Consider the following 19,594-nt stretch of genomic DNA (forward strand, 5'->3'; position numbering starts at 1 on the left):
CACCTTCTTGAGTTTTAGTTTTTTAGTTGTACATGGGCACAATACCTTTGTTTTATTTATTTATTTTTATGTGGTGTTGAGGATCGAACCCAGTGCCTCACACATGCTAGGCAAGTGCTCTACCACTGAGCCACAACCCCATGCCCCTTACTTGAGTTTTGTTGTAGCCTCTTTTTATCATCTGAACCAGTTCCTTTTCTTCTTTTTTCCATCTTCATTTCTCTTCAACTTTGCTTATTTTGCAAATGTTACGCTAGGTGCGTAAAGTAAGAAATTCCATACTGAAAAATTCCCAAGAACTCAACAATGGAAAAAGTAAGACCAGGCAACTAGTTCACATAATAAAATAGCATAAATATTCATTTTTCAAGTCGAGAAGTGAAGAACATATGTGTTATTAAGTTTTGGAAGCATGACTTTCAGAGTAAGGAAAATATTTTGTGAAGACCTCTGAACTGTGTTTTACTTGGTTTTCTTTTCCTTTTTTTTTTAATGACATCAACTTTGAACTCTTCAGGAAGCCAAAGCTGTAGTTGAAGAAACCAGGGCTCTGAGAAGTCGGGTTCATCTTGCTGAGGCTGCGCAGAGGCAGGCCCATGGAATGGAAATGGACTATGAAGAAGTGATCCGTCTGCTAGAGGCCGAGATTACAGAGCTGAAGGCTCAGCTTGCTGATTATTCTGACCAAAATAAAGTAAGCAAAACAGACTTCTCTTCTAGTTACCATGGTTTCCCTGCCATTGTCGCGTATCCTGTTTTCATTTTCTTTTCATCTGCACTTCTAAACTAGGTCAGTGTTTGTCTTCTATTATTCAATGATAGGATGATGTGCCGTGCGGAGGTAATGTGAAGGTTGTGAGCTGCCTTTATCCCGATAGCTTTGGGATGGAAAAGCATGTGCCCCAAATTTATTTGGGTCATTGGTCAACATTCATTTCAAGCATTAAATCCTGAAACTATTTAACATTTAATTGACTACATCAGTTTTCTCCTCCTCTTTCTGAACTTGCTAATTTGTTTTGTGGGGCTAGACGGAGGGGATTCCAGGGATGGGTTTTGCTCTTTGACTAGAGTATGCAGGAAGTGTGAAAGTTGAACAATTTTTGCCCAAGACCCAAGATAATTAATGGGAAAAAAGCAAGTTTGAATTTTGCGGGTTTTTTTAAAAGATATAAGGTGTACTACATCAGGTTTCAATAAAAGACCTCCCAATTTCAATAGCAAAATACTAAATGCTTTTCAGAAGGCAATGTAAACTTTTCTTAATGTTAATTTTTAATTATGTGAATGTTTTTACTTTGTACTTATACATTTATTGAATAGCCTGAAAAAACTGTAGTAAACAAATAGTTTTTAGTTCACTGAAGAAGAAAATTGAATAAATTAAAATAGATATTTTATAACTTCATAGGTTTGTTCAGTTATAAACATAATGGGTATTGATACCTCTGACCCAATCACCTTTCAAGAGAACATAATGTGCATTTGAATAATTTATTAAAAGTTTAAAACTTTTTAAATATACCAATTGAAAATGAAAGGAACTTTAGAAAAGCACAATTTAGAAGAAAATGTGAAATTTTCTTTGGTTAGCTTATAAGTCACTAACATATTTCTCACAGTGGTCCACATAAGCCAATTCCACAAGAACACTAAAGTTCCCTTTTTCCTTTGACAGTAGCAAAGCCAGAGGGGAAACATCACCTGAGAAAGCAGCAACACTTATGTTAAACACTTGTCATTTGTTTGGCCCAGAAGTTACTTCCCCAAAACAGATATGTGATTATTTCGTGTAACCTTAACCTGATTATGAAAATATTAAAAGTATTTTTTATAATTATTTTAATTAAGGGCTGCGGATATAGCCCAGTTCATAGAGTGCTTGCCTGTCAAGCACAAGGCTCTGGGTTCAATACCTGGCACCGCAAAAATAAAAAAAAAAATTTTTTTTAATTATTATTTTAATTACTTTTAGAGGGGAAAATTAGGTGTTTGATGTTTTTTTCTTAACTAGGCAAGCACTGAACCACTGAGCTACATCCCTAGCCCTTTATTTTCAAACACTTTAATATTCAAGAAGTTTACATAAAATTATTCTATATTTTTAAGGCTTAAGTTATTTTTACTTTGATTCTAAAGTTACCTTTAATATAATTAATTCAGTTGTTTTTCTCTCTTTAGCATAATGGGGGTCTCTTGACATCATTTAATAAGAGCCTAAACTAAGTAGGAAAGTGTGAAACAATTTTTTTTTTTTTTTTTTTTAAGAAAAGATGTGAAACTTAGACATCACAACAGTCCACATTTTCTAATCTCATTACAAGTGAGAAATGAGGCTGAGGTTATGGCTTAATGGTAGAGCACTCACCTAGCATATTTGAGGCACTGGGTTCAATTCTCAGCACTGCATGTAAATAAATAAAATAAAGGTCCATTGACAACTAAAAAAATAAAAATTTAAAAAGAAAAAGTAGAAAATGAGGGGAAAAAATTTTTTCTTAAAAAGAAAAAGTAGAAAATGAGGGAAAAAAATTTTACTTAAGAGACATTGACCAGGATGTTACAGAATTAGGATTTAAATGTTTATTTTTAAAGACAGATTATTTTTATAACAATGCTTTTATTTTTCATTATAGTCTTTCCTTATATTATTTATTAATTTACTTATTTATGTTTGGGTGTTGGGGGTGTAGGTTGTAGTACTGGAGATTGAACCAAGAATCATTCTGTCACTGAACTACAACCCTGGCCCTTTTTATTTTTTATTCTGAGACAGGACTTGCTAAGTTGACAAGCTCAAGTCTGGCCTTGAACTTGTAATCCTCCTTCCTCATTTTTCTTCACCTCCAAATTAAGAATTCAAACATTACTAATTCCTTTGAATATTCACAATGTCCCTCTCCAATTGTATCACCTTCCCTTGCCTTCCAATATAATCATTTTCCTGTATTTAAAGTTTACCATTTTCTTAATAATTTTACTTCTTGTATATATGTATCCCTTAACAATATGTTGTTTAGTTTTGCTTATTTATCAACTTTATAGAAATAGAAAATGCATATGTATCATTCTGACTTTTTTCACTCAACATTTTGTTCTTCCAATTCATCTGCTCGAAATCTGTTCCTAGTTCATGTGTTTTCAGTCTTTCCTTGTACTCCACTGCATGGATGTACTACAGTGTAGTTACCGTTCCACATTCATTGGGCAGTCCAGTTATTCTATATTCTTCTATTATTCTGTATTCTTTAATTATGTTGCTAAAAACATTTTGTACATGTGTATGACACTTACCTGCTAGGAGTAGAATTGCTAGGTTGGATAATAATTGCATATTGGACTGTACTAGGAAATGCCAAATTGTATGTGAAAAGTGTTTGAACCATTTTCTACTCCCACCAGTAATATATGAGAATTACCATTTACACCATATTCTTGCTCACCATTGTTAACCCTCTTTAAAAAATTTTTATCCATTTGGTAGGTATAAGTTTTATAGCATTATAGTTTAATTTGGATTTCCCTGCCTGCTAGTGACCATCCAACAGTGATGTGCTATGACCAGTGGACTCTGGCTCATAAGAACTGCAGTCAGTTCTAATGCATTTCTTCTCAACTCCATGTTCAGTGACATCAGGTTGCTGGTTTGAAATCAGCCATGATGGTGTTACTTATACCCCCAAGTGTTATCACTCAGGGCTTTGCTGCCCAACCCTGATAGCCATTTGAACATATAATATATTTATTATGCATTCATGTTTCTGCATGAAATGCGTCCTATCTTTTGTCCATTTTCCATTGAATTATTTGTCTTTTCATATGAATGTGTAGTGATTCTTCTGGTTACTAATCCTGTATTAAGTTATGTGTTATAAAATTACTCTCCCAAATTTGTGGATTGCCTTTTTACTCTGGTGAAATGGACAGGAATTTTTAAAGAAGTTCTTCCATCTCCAAGGACTTAAAGATATTCTTTTATATTTTCTTCTAAAAGTTTTGATCCTTCTGTAATTGGTTTAGTGGTACTGTATGAGATGGGAATACATTTCCATCGTGTGTGTTTGTTTATTGATTTGGTGTCTCCTTATGTTGCCCAAGCTGGGATCAAATTCAAAATCCTCCACTTCAAACTCCCAAGTAGCTAGAATTACACCTGTCCTTTTCTTTCTTTCCTCTGAATGAATAACCATCTATCTTATTACCATTTACTTGAAACACCCCTTCTTTCTTAATTGATCTACAAATCATCTCTGTCATAAGTCAGGGTTTTATATGTGACCTTGGTTCACCAAGGTTTTATATTCATCTCTTTCATTGGTCTGTGTTTATTCCTCTGCAACAAACATACTATGTTGCTTACCATATCTTTCACAGTAAATCTTGAAATCTTATCATTCTACCTAGGTCTTTTTCTTCAAAAGTGTTTTGGCTATATGTAACACTTTAATTTTTTCTTATCTATTTCACACTCAGCTTATCAATTCCTCCAAAAAGAAAAAAAAATTGGAATTTTTACTGAAATTACATTACAAATATAGGTTAATTTGGGAAGAATTTACACAGTCAGGGGTATCTTCACAGAGGCACAGAAAATTGCATTGTGGTCAGACAATCTAATGTACAGAACAACAACTCTTCAAAACTTATTAATGTCTTACAAAATTTGTTCATGGCTTACTATGTAGTTGGTGTTTACAAAGGTTCAAGGTGAATTTGGAAAGAATTCTGTAGTTATTGGATACTGTTGTTCCTTATTGTCCATTAGATCAGGGTCAATTGGTGGGGTGACTTGATTCTTTCCTATTTATATTAATTTCTTTGTCTGTTTGAACCATCAGTTTCTCAAAGAAATATGTTAAAATCTCCCTTGTGGGGCCTTTTTTTTAGTGTTCTTTATTATATTTTGAACAAATGTTATTAGATGCAGTCAGGCTTATAGTTTGTTTCTCTTCTATGAAAATATAATGACTAGTCCATCTAGCAATCTTCTTTTCCCCTCAGTATTTTTATTTATATTAATATAGTTGCATACCTTTCTTTTGGTTGGTGTTTACCTATGTATTTTTTTAGTCATTTACTTTCAACTTTTCAGTATCCTTATGTTTTAATTGTATCTGTGGTAAATAACATGTGACTGGACTTTTTTTACCCATTTATTAATTTTTGACCTTTAGGTAGAAAGATCATTCCATTTAGTTTTTATTTACTGAAGCACTTGACTTCATTTCTGCCCTCTTATTTTGTGCACTTTATTTGCCCCATATTTTCTAGATTTATTTTATTTAAATAAATTATTTAAATAACTTTAAATAATTTATTTTAATAAATTATTATTTTATTTAAGATATTTTCTTTTATTTAAATATTGATTCAGTTTTCTCCTGTGCCCCCTTCCAATTTACATATATTTTATTTGTCTGGTTTGGAAGGTATATACTCTGTTTCAAATTTTTAACGACTATCCTAGAAACTTTAGCATTCTATTTTAACCTAAGTTATAAAATTTATCTGTGGGTTTCCCCTTCCTCTAAATATTATAAGTACTTTAGAACATTAATCATCCCTCCTTACTTATTTCTAACTTTTTTAGTATTTTAGTTTTTCCTTAGCTTTTAACTCTATTAGAATTTGTTTTGTATAGTCAGAATTTGTTTAGTTAGACTCTATGTTTATCATTTTCTGTGTTCTGAATTCTTTTTTACATCTCAGGTGGTCTTCCTTTTATCATTTCATTTCTTCCTCAAGAATATCTTTTATAAATTCATTTAGTGAGGATCTTTTGGAAAATCTCTCCAATTAGTCTGAAAAAACATCTTGATTCAATTCTTATTCTTGAAATATATTTTGCTACATTTTAAATGTTAAGGTGATATTTACTTTCTTTCATGGTCCTGATGTCAGCTGTCAATCTGTCATTTGTTTGCAATATGTTTCCTTCTATTTGATTTTAATATCTCTTTGTCTTCAACGTTCATCATTTTGACCTCAGTGAGTCATGTGTTAACGTATTTGATTTCATGCTGTTTGGGATTTATTGAGCTTCCTGATCTGAGGCGTAATGTCTTACACCATTTCTGGAACACTCCAAGTTATTATCCTAAGTTATTTCTCTTTCATTCTTTCTAGTTACTCTTGTGTAATACTGATTGTGTATATACTACATTTGTTTTTTCCTTATCACTCCTCCTGCATTCATATGTCAATTTTTGTCTTTCTATTCAATTATTAGAAGTTTCTTTACCTGTGTCTTGCAGTTTACCTGTTGTCTTTTCAGCTGTATCTAATTTAGTATTAAATCCATAAACCAAGTCTCTGATTTAATTGTGAATTTGTTATTTTTGATATGATTTTCTTATGGTATATAGATCTTTTTTGATATTTTCTTATCCTTTTATTATACTTTAAATTCCTTCTTATTTAAAACATATTACATATTATTGCTTTATATTTTGTATGATTACTGTAATATCTGCTGTCTTTATAGACTGATCATATAAATTGCTTCTTTTAGCTGACTTTCAGTTCAGGAGATTAGTTCCTCACGTGTAGTGATTTAAAAAGAAATTATTGTGAGGTTATGTCCTTTAGGCACATTATATATGGAAATTCTTTAAGATCTGAGTTTAGAAACCAGTCCTTCAAAGAAGTTTGGGTTTTGCTCCTGTTAGCCTGGGACCAATGTAAATTAAACTTTCAGCTTCTGGATATTCAGGCCACTCAGATACTATAAATTCTGACCCCAAATCTGTATGAGTGGGGGCTTATGTTTAGGAATTATTCAGGAGAGACTTTTTTTTACTCACTCACCAGAGCCAAAATTAAAACACCGTTTACTTTTGTGAAATTGTTTCTTCCTCATTTGCTCATTAAAATTCTGTTTCCACATGTATCTGTTGAAACCTACACTAGGCTTCCAGGGACCAGCATATACCCTCAGAGCAAATTATGCTTCAATCCTCTCGTACCCTAGTGGGGTCACTGGATATTACTATTGCTTTTCTCCTTGGATTCTCTTATTCCCTGCCAGCTCAGCCTTACGTGGGTTTTTATTATATTGAATATGTTGTGATAAACTGTCAGGGGTTTCTGTCAGCATCTGGTAAGACAAGTTGCTAAAAAAATTTTTTTAATTGTAAATATTTTTAGGTGTTATGTATTTTATTTAAATACATATGCATTTTAATTGTATGTATTTAAATAAAGATTTAAATGTATTTTGCAACAAGAATCAATAAAGTCATATGTAGCTTCTTATCTCATATAACTTGCAGCATCCCTGTGAAAATTAACTTTTAAGTACACAATTATTTATGCCCCCCAAAAATCAGAAGACATGTACATAGTAAGAGAGAAAATAAATGAAGTAGTTCATGAAAACAGAAAATAGAAAACAGTAATGTAAATTTTTTTTAGAAAATGTGTAAGATACTCCTTTTGATATCTCTGACCAGGAAAGTGTTCAGGATTTAAGAAAAAGAATTACAGTACTTGACTGCCAGTTGCGAAAATCAGAAATGGCTCGAAAAACTTTTGAGGCATCCACTGCAAAGCTTCTTCATTTTGTAGAGGTAAGTTTTTATGTTGTAGTCAGCCCTCTGTCTCTATGGGTTTATATCTACGGATTCACCCAACCACAAATTGAAAATATTCAGAAACAGAAAAACTCCAGACAGTTCCAAAAAGCAAAATTTTTATTTTTCCACACACCAAGCACCAAGCTGAATCCACATGAATAAGTGATGTGTAGGTGCACACGGCCGTAGCCTCCCACTTTCACCGAGCCTCAGTCTCTCCAGCACTTGTTCTCCTGGCGTCTCATTCATGGTGTCCTATGTAGTAAGACCCACCATGATTGCATCTGTACTGAACGTGTACAGACTTTTTTCCTGTCATTATTGTATACACAATGCAGTATAATGGTGATTTACGTATTATTTACATTGTATTAGGTATTGTAAATTATCCAAAGATAATTTAAAGCACACAGGAAGATATGCTTAGGTTATATGCTAATATACTGTGCCACTTTATATAAGGAACTTGAGCACCTGCTGGTTTTGAAATCAATCCCCCATAGACCCCAAAGGAGGGCTATATGTTACATTATGTCCATTGCTGAGGAATCCAGAGGCAACTGACGTTGATGAATGCAACAGTGTTCAGTGGCTAGTGAAATTTTCTTTAGTCTCAAAATAACAATCAGTGCTAACTTATAGTCAAATTTAGAATTACCTAGATAATGAAAGGACTAATTAACATTATATAGATTTATTTTAGAAAAATAATTGAGGCTGAATAACGTGACTCCCAAATATATGCATCTTAATGAATACTTTCCTAAAAGTCCTGATACTAAGTAAACAGAATTTGATAAATATTTATCCTCTAAAAAATGTTTTTATAGTTATTATATTTCTGAGTAGAATTGCATATTAATATAAATGATCCCCCTACAACAGAAACATCTGTTTAATCAATGGGGGGGGGTTGTAAATATTAATTGGGCCCAAAAAAGGATATTTTTTAAAAACTATCAAATTTACATATCTGCTTCACCATATTATTTGTCACTAGGTTATTCAAGAAGTACTTTCTGATAATTCTTCTCCTTTATCAAATTTAAGGTAAGAATATTTAAGTGCTTTCTTCAGAGTATGTCAACTGATTAAATTCTTCACCTGATAATTGTGACTGAAGTACCAAAAAATCTCTTAAATGATCTTAAGATGCTACATAATTCTCATTGTATTCTATTCTTCAGTGTTATGGAATAAGTATGAGGACATATTGGTTTTGGTATTAGCTCTGTAAAAGAAATTCCTGGAGGTATTTGGCCAATCATTATAACCTTGAACTATAAAATTGGGGTAGAAATCACCTACCTCTCATCTTTGCCAAGAATACTATAAAGATGAGATTAACTTGAAATTCTTGATGCCTCCTGTGTGTGAATAAAAGTTATTAGCCACAGATGCCTCGCTAAAGGTCATTCTCAACCCAGGAGATTAGTTGTTATGTCAAAAAAAATTTGGCAAATTTTATTCATGGAAATAATTTCTTTTATTTTCATTAATCAGTAAGTACAAATAAAAGAAATATATTTGGAGAATGCACCTTGATTTTCTTATTATTCACAAAATGCTTCGCATTTCAAGTTTCTTACTAAGAGAAGGAAACATACAAATAAGATTTATTTCAAACTATAAGTTTATGGTCATTTTGATAAATGATGAAAGACATACAAAAGAAAGATTCCTGCTTATGCATTTTGAAAGTAGATTTTTCTTCAACTTATAATAGCTGTCCCTAGTTCTAAATGTGTCTTCTACTTCTGGCAGAATCACTTGCAGAAATGGGAAAGCTCTGCCCTTTAATGTGAAAACAGCAGTTTAATCAAGGAAATAAATGAAGATATTTTAGGTGCCTATGATTTTTTTTAAGTTAGAAGAATATCTATAATTGTTCACTTTTAAGCCATTTCGATATAATGTTTTATTTTTTTATAATAAAAGAATCTGACATTTTCTCATTGTTATCCATGCTGCTTATAAGATATTTATGTGAATTCCATGATTTTTATTTACATTAAAGATCTTAACATATTCAGTAATCAGGCTGAGGATATAGCTCAGTGGCAGAGCACTTGCCTAACAAGTGGGAGACCCTGGGTTCCGTCCCCAGCACCATAAAAACAAACAAAAAAAAATATTCAGTAATTGCATTTCTCTTATATGGATTAAGTGTGTCCCCCACAACAACCCCCTAAGGTCTCATTTGACTTTGACTAATTAAAAAATTTTGCTGTTAAATCTCATGGTTAAAAATCACTATTTAAAAGCCAGAGCCTACCCTTGCCTTAAATTGTTTCATGGGAAAAAAGTCAACTTTAAAAAGCTACCATATCTTTTTGCCATGTCTTAAAAAGTTAAGCACTAGTAAAACCTGGGTTATTCTATTTAACACACCATATCTTCTATGGATATTGGCCTTGATCATTCAACACAGAGTCAAGACTGTGAATTTGAGAACTGATTCTATAATTTCTCCTTGTGAATTAATACCATCATGCTTAAGAAGATAAGTATTATAACTAATTGTGATTTTATCACCAGTTTAACATTGTCTCTTCTTTCCAATTAAAGGTTTTGCTGTAGTGGTTTTTTGAGGAAAATCTTGCTTTTTTTAATTATATCAGAATACATTTATTTCAAATGAAATTTACTTTTTTTAAATAAGTTATATAAATGTTCTAGGCTGTTTTAGAATTAGAGGAAACAAATGAAAGAGTTTAAGAGAGAATTTCTAGATTGAATGTATATATTTAATTTATGTTTACTGTAAGCATTAGTAAATTTTAAATGAATATATTTTAATATGCCTAATTTAAATTTTTACCAAACTAAAAGGTTTCATCATGTTAGCAAAATATAAACATTCACAAAATATGTCCAACAAATAATTTAGGAGGTAGGCCATCCTTCAGTTGTTTCCTCACATATGAAGTCAATGTAATGCTTTAAGTGTTCCTATTTACTATATAATAAAAAAATTGAAAACAGAAATATTATTTTATGTTAATTACTTCATGTGTGTCCATCAAAAAATAGCCATACATGTTATCATAAGTCCCTGGAAACAATTATTTTTGATAATGAATACCAACATTTAGCAAAGACAGGTTTGTTTGTTGTGGAACACATTCTAGTTCATTTCATTGTCCTCACAGTGAAAGAAGAGCTGTGTTAACCTCTCAGACTTCCCTCACATCACTGGGAAGGAATGGACGCAACATCCTAGCAACCCTGGCACTGGAATCTAAGGAGCTTGTTAAATCTGTTCGTGCCATACTTGATATGGATTGTAAGTTTACTTCATTGTTTTCACTTCTTTTTTTGATAATTCACTTCACAAAAGGAGAAAATTTCAAGTCTGGTAGTTTAATTTTATTAAAAATATTGGCTTGCACACATTAAAATTGATAATTGATAAAAATCTTAATGCATCAATTTTATTTGCTTTATTTAAAGTGCTCAGAAGTCTTCTAACTGAAGATTAAGATATGCCTTTACCTTTACTTCCACCCAAAGTCAGTCAGTCTCCCCTCTTCCCACTCTCTCTCTCTGTACTAGAAATTGAACCCAGAGACACTTTGCTGCAGAGTTACGTCTGAAGCCCTTTTCATTTTTTATTTTGAAACAGGATCTCACTAAGTTGCTGAGACTGGCCTCTAATTTGTCATCCCCCTCCCTCAGCCTCTCAAGTTGCTGTGATTACAGGCATACATACATCACCTTGCCCGAGCCTAAAGTTTCTTTGCAATGAAAGAATGAGTATAAATATTAGTTTACAACATTGCTGATAAACTGGAAGTGTAGACTCAACATTGAGTAATTTTTAAATAAAATAAAATAGATGAAACAAGATTGGGTGTAGAATCCAACTGAGCAAAAGACCCCCAAACAAATAAACAAACAAAAAAAAAATGAAAGACAAGACTTTTGTAATAGTGAGTTAAACAGAATCATCCAAAAAAGAAAACACACACATACACACACAGACACACACACACAGGATTACAAACAGAAACAAATCCAGCAATAGACTTTGGGGCAGTCAGGACAGCCAGTAGGTTAAATAACTAAAGGACTGTGGAATCACTGAACCACTTACCTTCAGTGCTACTGGCTCAGGCATTTACTCCTAAGCTATGTCCAAGAGAATACCTCTTTAGAGGAACTATATGATCTGTCACTAGACAGCCCTAGAGTCAACATGAGACTAGAAAGAGAAGCAGAGTAATTCTCTAAGGAACTTCCAACACCCCAACCCACAGAGAGACATCCTTGGGGGAAACTTAAATGATAGAACATTTTTATCTTTTCCTCTTCCTATCTCTCGGGCACTTTCACATCTTAATTTTGACTTCTTTTTATAACCACTTCTGGCATATCCTTCATTTTCCTTCCATGTAAATTATAATTTTCTTAGCTATATCCATCATTTATAAAAATTGATAACATGTCCTATCCAAACTATAGAAGAAAAATAAAGGAAGGTGATTTATAATAAAACAAAACATATTTCAATAGATAAATACCCTGGGAGATATATTGTAGCCTCAGATGCTTATGTCTCCACATAGAAACTCTACAAATGTGATAACCATGAATATAGGTTGACACAAGTATGTTGTATTGTCAATTTAAATAGCATAAGCACATTGCCATGAGTAGTATGATGGTCCAGAATGGTGACCTACTCTTGGTTAAGGCCTGAACAAAAGGAAATGCCATCTTCCCATCGATTTACTAGTAGCTACAAGCCTGGAAAAGCTTATGTGTATTAAAACTGTGCAAAAATATTTGGGATTTATGTGAAAATTCAGTTATATTCCAGACTCACATAACTAAAAAGAAAGGTTTTTTTTAACATTATGAATGTCTAATAGGACACTTGAAAATCAGATAGAACATAGAGCGATTTGTTGCATAGGACTGTCCAGTGGATTCTATAACAATAGGCTATTAAGCATCCCTGACACTCTTCCACTAAATACCAAAAACACCCCCAAATTCTGTAACAGTAGATAATGAATGCTTCACGAAGTTCCAAAAGTGTTCCTGAGTGTGGTAACAATTTATTGATAACCTCTGACATTGATCCTCTTTTTTCTAAAAGGTAAACACACAATCAAGAATCACCTAATAATGCTCCATGAGTAGGAAGGACTGCTTAATAGGGAAATTATAGACAAAGAGAAATAGTTTTCAATTAAACAAAGATAAGATAATATTCTGAAGATAGATATATTGCTAAAATAAAATGAAATTATTATATTTAGAGACAGTAAGACAACTTTGCATCCAAAATACAAGAAGTTCTGCCATGAAATAAAGATATTTTTTGAAGAGAACGTCTACAAAATAACTTAGAATTTCCCTTTCTATTATGTGAAGGTTAAAAAAATAATGGTGTGAAGATTAAGTAGTATTATTTATACGAAGTACCTACTCTCATCACAATTAATAGTATAAAACCTATATGTAAAGTTGAACTTACTATGTGGCACCAGTGTTTTAATTATTCTATTCACCTTTGTTGCATAACAAACCACCTCAAACCTTAATGACTCAAATCAACAATTTGGTATTGTCCATCATTGTTCTATTGGTTAACTGGGCTTTGCTAGGCCCTTCTTGTTAGAAAACTTTCATGTGGTTCAAGTCAGAGGTCTTCTGGGGTTGAGGCCTCTGATTACTCTACTGGACTGGACATCCAAATGGGAACTCAGTTTGGGATTTCAACTGGAACACATACTTCTATGTGGTCTCTCTGGTATGGTGGCCTCAAAGTAATAAAACTTCTTACGTGGTGTCTTAAGCCTTCCACAGATATTTTAGTGAGCATGACAGAAGCTATGTGACCTGTTTTATGACCCAGCCTCAGAAGTCTCTCAGCTGTACTTCCACCATATTCTAGTCATCAATGCAGAGTCAGGGAAAAGGGACTTATACTTTACCCATGGATGGGGAGGTGGCAAGTCACATAGAAGAGCTTATAGTGAGAAGTGATTTTTGTTGTCATTTTTAGAGAATGTCGTCATCTTTGGAAATACAATTTGCCATAATGGTATATGTCAAATGTTATTTAATTTAGTTATGATGGCTCAGTATCATCATTGTAAGTATCTATTAATTATGCAGCATGTTAGTAGAGAAATATGCTAGGTTTTGTTTGTTTTTCTGTCTCTTCCATTAATGTCACTATCTACTGGTTTTCTTTCTGCCAGCCTCTAAGATTCCACGCTCCCTCTTGTTTGCTCCTGTTAATCTTTCATATGCTAGGGACCAAATGAATGGGTGCCTGGGTGGATGGATGGATGGATGGACGGATGGATGGACAGACAGGTGGGTAGGTGGATAGTTAGGTAAATAGATAGGTAGATATAAAATTTTATTAATTAAATGTCAAAATAATAAGCTCCAAGCATGATTTTGGCTTGCTAAAGAATAACATTCAAAATTCTGTTGTATAGCTTTGACTTCACAAATACATTACATGGAAAATAATACTTTCTGCCCACTTTATGCAATAATTATGTATTTAAAATTTCATGTAACCTATTACATTTTTTAAATCAAGTTATATGTCAAAAGCCATAAGAATTCATTATAGAAATTCTGTGGTTTTTAGAAGTGAAAAAATAATCTTCTTATGTTTTATATGTAAGCTCAGAATTTTATATTTCAAACATTTTATGTTGGGGTGGAAACAGTGGAGGGAAACACCTGTTTAGACATAGCCCAGTGGACATTGCCATCATTAATTTTAATTACCTTGCTAACATTAACCTTTGTATCTGTCAAACATGATTATTCAAAGAAAATATTTAAAATTCAGCAGAATTTCTTTGAAAGAAAGGAGAAAAATTGCATCTGCACTTTTTATCCATTGCAAATTTATACATGCTTTGCTGTTTAAAACTAGCAAAGAGTTTCTATGTTGTCATTTTATTTAAAAATATAATTGCTTATGTTGGCATATTTTGCAGCATTTTTATAACTTTTTAGGACATGTCTTTTTAAGTTTAACAGTTCAGAGAAATCCAATTCACTTTTCTTCCTCTTTAAGCAGTGGGTTTTTTGTTGTTGTTGCTATTGTTGTTGTTGTCGATTTACATACATAATGGGAAATAGAAATTTAATATAGTGAGGTAGATAATTAAGCCACAACCCACACCTCTTTTTCTTTGCCATGAGTGTCTGGTTGTTTCAACTTACAGTTTGAAATATTCACTTGGGTAATTGCCTCCACCTTCTTTTAATATAATTGTACTCTAGGATGCTATACTATGGCTTTTCCTCAGAAATATGAAGGATAAGATTTCTTTGGTCTTATAGCTTAAAACCAGGCTCTAAGGAATACCTAGAAGACAGCTCTGAACCTTTTCTGGATCATGAACTCCTCTGAAATCTAACAAAGATCCTCTTCCCAGAAATGTGCAATTATATACATTTTACATCCATTTTCAGGGTACTTATGAGCCCCAGCCTAAGAACCCTTCATGTGGAATCATAGGAACACAAATGCTACAGCCCTGCAAATGCAGCAGTTCCCCTGCTCATCAGAATACCTGTGGGAAGTATGTCAAGCAGCAGTTCGAATCCATGTAAACCATGCTCCATGGAACCTCTGGTGTTCCCTGGAGTTGCTCTAGAGAATATCACAATTGCTCATCCAACTTCCCTGGACAAACTACTTAACCTCTGGGTCTTTTCCTCATGGAATATCCTCAAAGAGTGGAGATCATAATATCTATGTAGCAATATTAGTGGACTAAATAAAATACATGTAAAGTACCAAACAGAGCCATGAGTGGTATAAAATGCCCCATTTTGAGTGTTGCAGCTGCTGCTGCTGTTATTGAGGCCAATGCTGCTGCTATGTGATTATTAAGCATTTAATTCAAATGTACTTTTTCTCTATGCCAGGTGTTAAATTGTTATCTAAAGCTTCTTTTGACTTGGGTATATTTGGAAATCTGATAAATGAGAACTTTTCTTAATAAGAAACATTTAATATTGTTATTGATTTTGAGTTAAAATGGCATCATCACAGGAAACCATAGCTAAATATCTGAATCAGCACCTTACTTTTCAATAGTTTATTGCTAACTCTGGGAGCTTTGGTCTGTTCTATTATATTGCTTCCAGTGAAACAGAATGGAGATAAAATAGACATTTTCAATCAGTATTGGATCCCCAGAGATGCTTCTGCCAATCTCTATCTATGTTTACATGGTCAATATCATCATAATACCTTTGTGTAATCTTCATGTGAAATAACAAACTTGCTAGGAATTGTAATCTTTGTTTGATTGACATACAGAATGGCAAAATAATTTTGTAACAAAAACAAAAAAAGTGTTCTATTTTCAATCGAATTTTTAAAAATCTGGCTAGATATCTCATAGGAGATCTTTAATAAAAAGAGACCTTATTCATTTCCTGGTAAGTTGGCAGTAGAAGAATGGGCATCTACCTCCCTCCTTCAGAATTTCTATGGAAATGATAAATAGATGATAAAAATAGGGCAAAAGTCTTCAAAAACCCTAGCAGTTTCGGGGGAATCTTAGGCCCTTTTCAGTGTGGAGCAGGTAGAAACACATAAAAGGAAAGCACGAAGGGTCAACATTTTACTCCTTCTGCTGAACAACAGTAGCAATTATGTGACTAACTGTTGGGACTTAATATGTTCTAGTTTGAATAGTTAATGAATGAAGTCAGAGGTGGCTGCAGAGTAGACAGACTCTCCCACTGTTTCGTCTTGAGTTGATGGCATTTGTTGAAATCCGCAGGGTTCACACAGATTCTTTGTCGAGCAGAGGCCAACTGGGGCTTGATGCTTGAGGAAGCATAGATGCACTTAGGTCTGACATGCACTGGGGCACACGGGGGCTTTAAATGTAAAGGAGCTGGCACAGCAGCTTCTGCATCAAGTGCCATATGGTTCAGCACAGCCTCCTCGAGTGCTAGCTCACTTCCCACTCCCCGTGGACTGCTGCGTCATCCTTATATTCACAATGTAAACACACATTGGCCAGCACCCAGCCAGAGGGTTGAGAGTGACTCCTACAACTCCATCAAATGTCAGGCCAACAAGGGAGCCTCACTCACATCCTTTAAAAGGTCAAAAGCCAGTTCTGAGTAAGATCTCTACATTCAAGCTTTTATAAATAGAAAAATGAAACATACGACATATACATACACATGTCATTTAAGTTCTTATAAATAAATGTGTACGGCTGAGTACAAATATATGAGTATGAAGAGGGCCATCATATTAAGCGAGGATATTCAGCTGTCAAGATTTAGAATGGACTTTGGGATCAAGATTGTGGAGTAATCTCATGCTCAACCTTCCATTTTGCCCCTCCACTGAGAAGTAACTTTTAAAATTGTGTACATGTATATTTTAAAAGATAAAAGACAAGGAAAGAAGGCCTCCCTGCACCAGAAACAGAATAAATTCATCATGATAATTGGGGTCTTAAACTTCAGAAATTCACAGAATTGAGATGAGCAGTTGGAGCTAAAATTTCCTTGTCCAGAAGGGCCTAAATGATGCCTGAGCAAAGGAAGCGAGGAGCAGGAATCCTTCTTAGAGAATATACTTTCTTTTCTTAAATTGCTCATATACTAGGGATTAGAAACAAAAACAAAAACAAAACAAAAAAAAAAACTCTAGTGTGGGAGCCATCTCGGCCTGCCACTAATTACAGTTGAAAGTAAACATTCTCATCCACTACAGGTGGGAATGTAACTTGGCACAGCATCCCTGGGAATCAGTTTTGCAATATATATCAAGAGCTATTAAAACATTTCTTAGAAAGGTTTTTGAAAGTTTAAAAAATGTTTTTTAACGATCACATATTTTAACTCAATGATGGTGTTTTTGCAAATGACAATGAAATATGTGCATAAATACATACATTGAGGTATTTTCATTCAGCATTTAATAGCAAAAATATGGATATTCAACTGTTACGAATTGATTTAATAATTAAATAATTTTTGCTCTACCAATTGAAAACCAGGACAACCTCTTCCTTTCCCAAGCAATAACCATCTGATTCCATGTATTGCCTGGATTCAATTGTTCCCATCAGAATTTAGCAATATTTTAACTCTTAAAATAAAATATCAGTAATAACTGCATTTTGTCTTTACGTTCTGAAACTAATTAGAACTTACATAAGCCAATGGAAAAGGTTTGTGGGAAAAGCAACACTACAACATTTTCAATCCTATCTTGATTTATCTTTTAGATCCTTCTTTTGGATCCACAATTCAGACTTTATGTGGCATATTCTCTCCTATACATCAAACTCCTCTCATTATTTTCTCATTTCTCATTATTTTCTCATTTCTGTCAAGATAATACTTTATTAATTAGCATGAATTCACGAAAGGAAGAACTTTATTTATTTAATGAAAGTCAACTTTAAAGAATGAACAGTATGGTATTGCTTCCCCCACAAAGTAACCTTACTATTTACATAATCTCTGTTCTAGAATTGGGAAAGATATTCCAAACATCAGGGAGTAGCTTATTATGTGATTCTATATTACTTAATTAACAGTTTTACCTGTTTTTAGAAGACAAACTGGTTCTATGGTGACTTAATTTTTAATGCCAGAAATTTACCACTATAAATATTCATGAAATCTCTCCTTTCAGGGAAATGGTAAATGTATATATTCTTTGTATTGTTTCAAATTGAAAGTTACTGCTGTAAGTTTCCATGAAGAAAATACATCAGATTTAATCTTGGGCAATTAAATTGTTTTAAATGGGTAAATTACTGTTAACTTCCAAAAATAACTAATTTCTTCCCTGGCACAATTTTATTCTAGAAAAGTATTCTAGAAAAAGAAATGTATTCCTTAAAGAACTGTTTATCAGATATGTACAATGGGCCAGACCCTGACCTAGGCATTTAGATAAAAATATAAGCAAGGGTCTTGATTTCAGGCAGCTTAGATCAATGGTTGTGGACAGAAATGAACAAAGGAATAAGTAAACATTTAATGCCAGGTGCTGAACAGTGTTTCACATACAGTAAAACTGGTGATATCTTAGCAAAGGAGTTTGTTGGGGATGCTAGTTAAAATTGATGGACAAAGAAGTCCTCTCTGAAGAAGTGCCACTAGACCTCAGACTCAGATAGAAGAAAATTCACGGGAGGAGATTTTCAGGCCCAGGAGAAAAACCATGAGGCAGGAGCAAACTTGACATACTTGATAAGCAGGGAGAAAAAACTAAAAACAGTATATCTAATACACAAGTTAGGGTGACTTAGGATGAAGCCAAATCACAAAGGGTTTTAAAGTAGGTTGGATTTTATTTTGTGGTGTACAAAGCCCTTGATTGGTTTAAAGAGGAGAAATTGGATATAATCTACACTTTAAAACATTGTTTGGACAGTTAGTTGACACTGAACTGTAAGGGTAGCAAGAATGAAAGTAAATGGAGGATCAGTTGTTATTAAAGTATCGAGGTGGAGGGTATAGGTCACTAGGGTTGTGTTTGGAGTAGCAAGAGACAAATATTTATCTTAAAAAGAGAAATTAGTATTGTGTCAATGTGTACAGCTTTCTTGTTGTACACCTGAAATTCAGTATTAATGTTTTAAATTGGTATTCATGTGTATATTACCAGTGAGTTCCTGAAAGTCCAGTAGCACAGAGCAATTATCTGTTGTCATTTGACTCTTATACTACCCCATGTTTTCCTTTTGCTTCATCCGTGCATTTATCAACTATTGAGTATTTGCTTTTCTCATTAAACAAATTCCTTAGAAATTATGGTGCCAAAATTATTCGGTACTGCCAGATCTATAGCATCAATCTACTACTATATTGGTACATAGAAAGCAAACATACACAGTTTTTTTAGTCATAACAATCAGTAAACCATTGTGTTTCCAGTGTTTAATATATGCAAACAAGTATCTAATGTGGGTCAGTCAATCCCAGAACTATCATATATTCTGGATTTTCTTGGAAGATCATATCCAGGGAAGTATCTAAGA

General features: G+C 33.3%; 1 protein-coding gene across 8 annotated transcripts in view; it reads left to right on the plus strand.

Annotated features, from left to right (window-relative positions):
* Stxbp4 (syntaxin binding protein 4) overlaps nt 1-19,594 on the plus strand; it is a 173,853-nt gene that overhangs the window by 86,292 nt on the left and 67,967 nt on the right. For all 8 annotated transcript variants that reach the window (XR_007107731.1, XR_007107729.1, XR_007107732.1 and 5 more), the window contains 4 exons: nt 518-694; nt 7,452-7,568; nt 8,575-8,624; nt 10,727-10,860. Coding sequence is in view for 3 of the 8 variants with exons in the window: in XM_047545246.1 (XP_047401202.1) it covers nt 518-694; nt 7,452-7,568; nt 8,575-8,624; nt 10,727-10,860 (478 nt within the window). In the remaining 5 variants the exon portion in view is untranslated. The remainder of the gene's footprint in view (nt 1-517; nt 695-7,451; nt 7,569-8,574; nt 8,625-10,726; nt 10,861-19,594) is intronic.

Source organism: Sciurus carolinensis, chromosome 3, assembly GCF_902686445.1.
Source record: "Sciurus carolinensis chromosome 3, mSciCar1.2, whole genome shotgun sequence".
Taxonomy (NCBI): domain Eukaryota; kingdom Metazoa; phylum Chordata; class Mammalia; order Rodentia; family Sciuridae; genus Sciurus; species Sciurus carolinensis.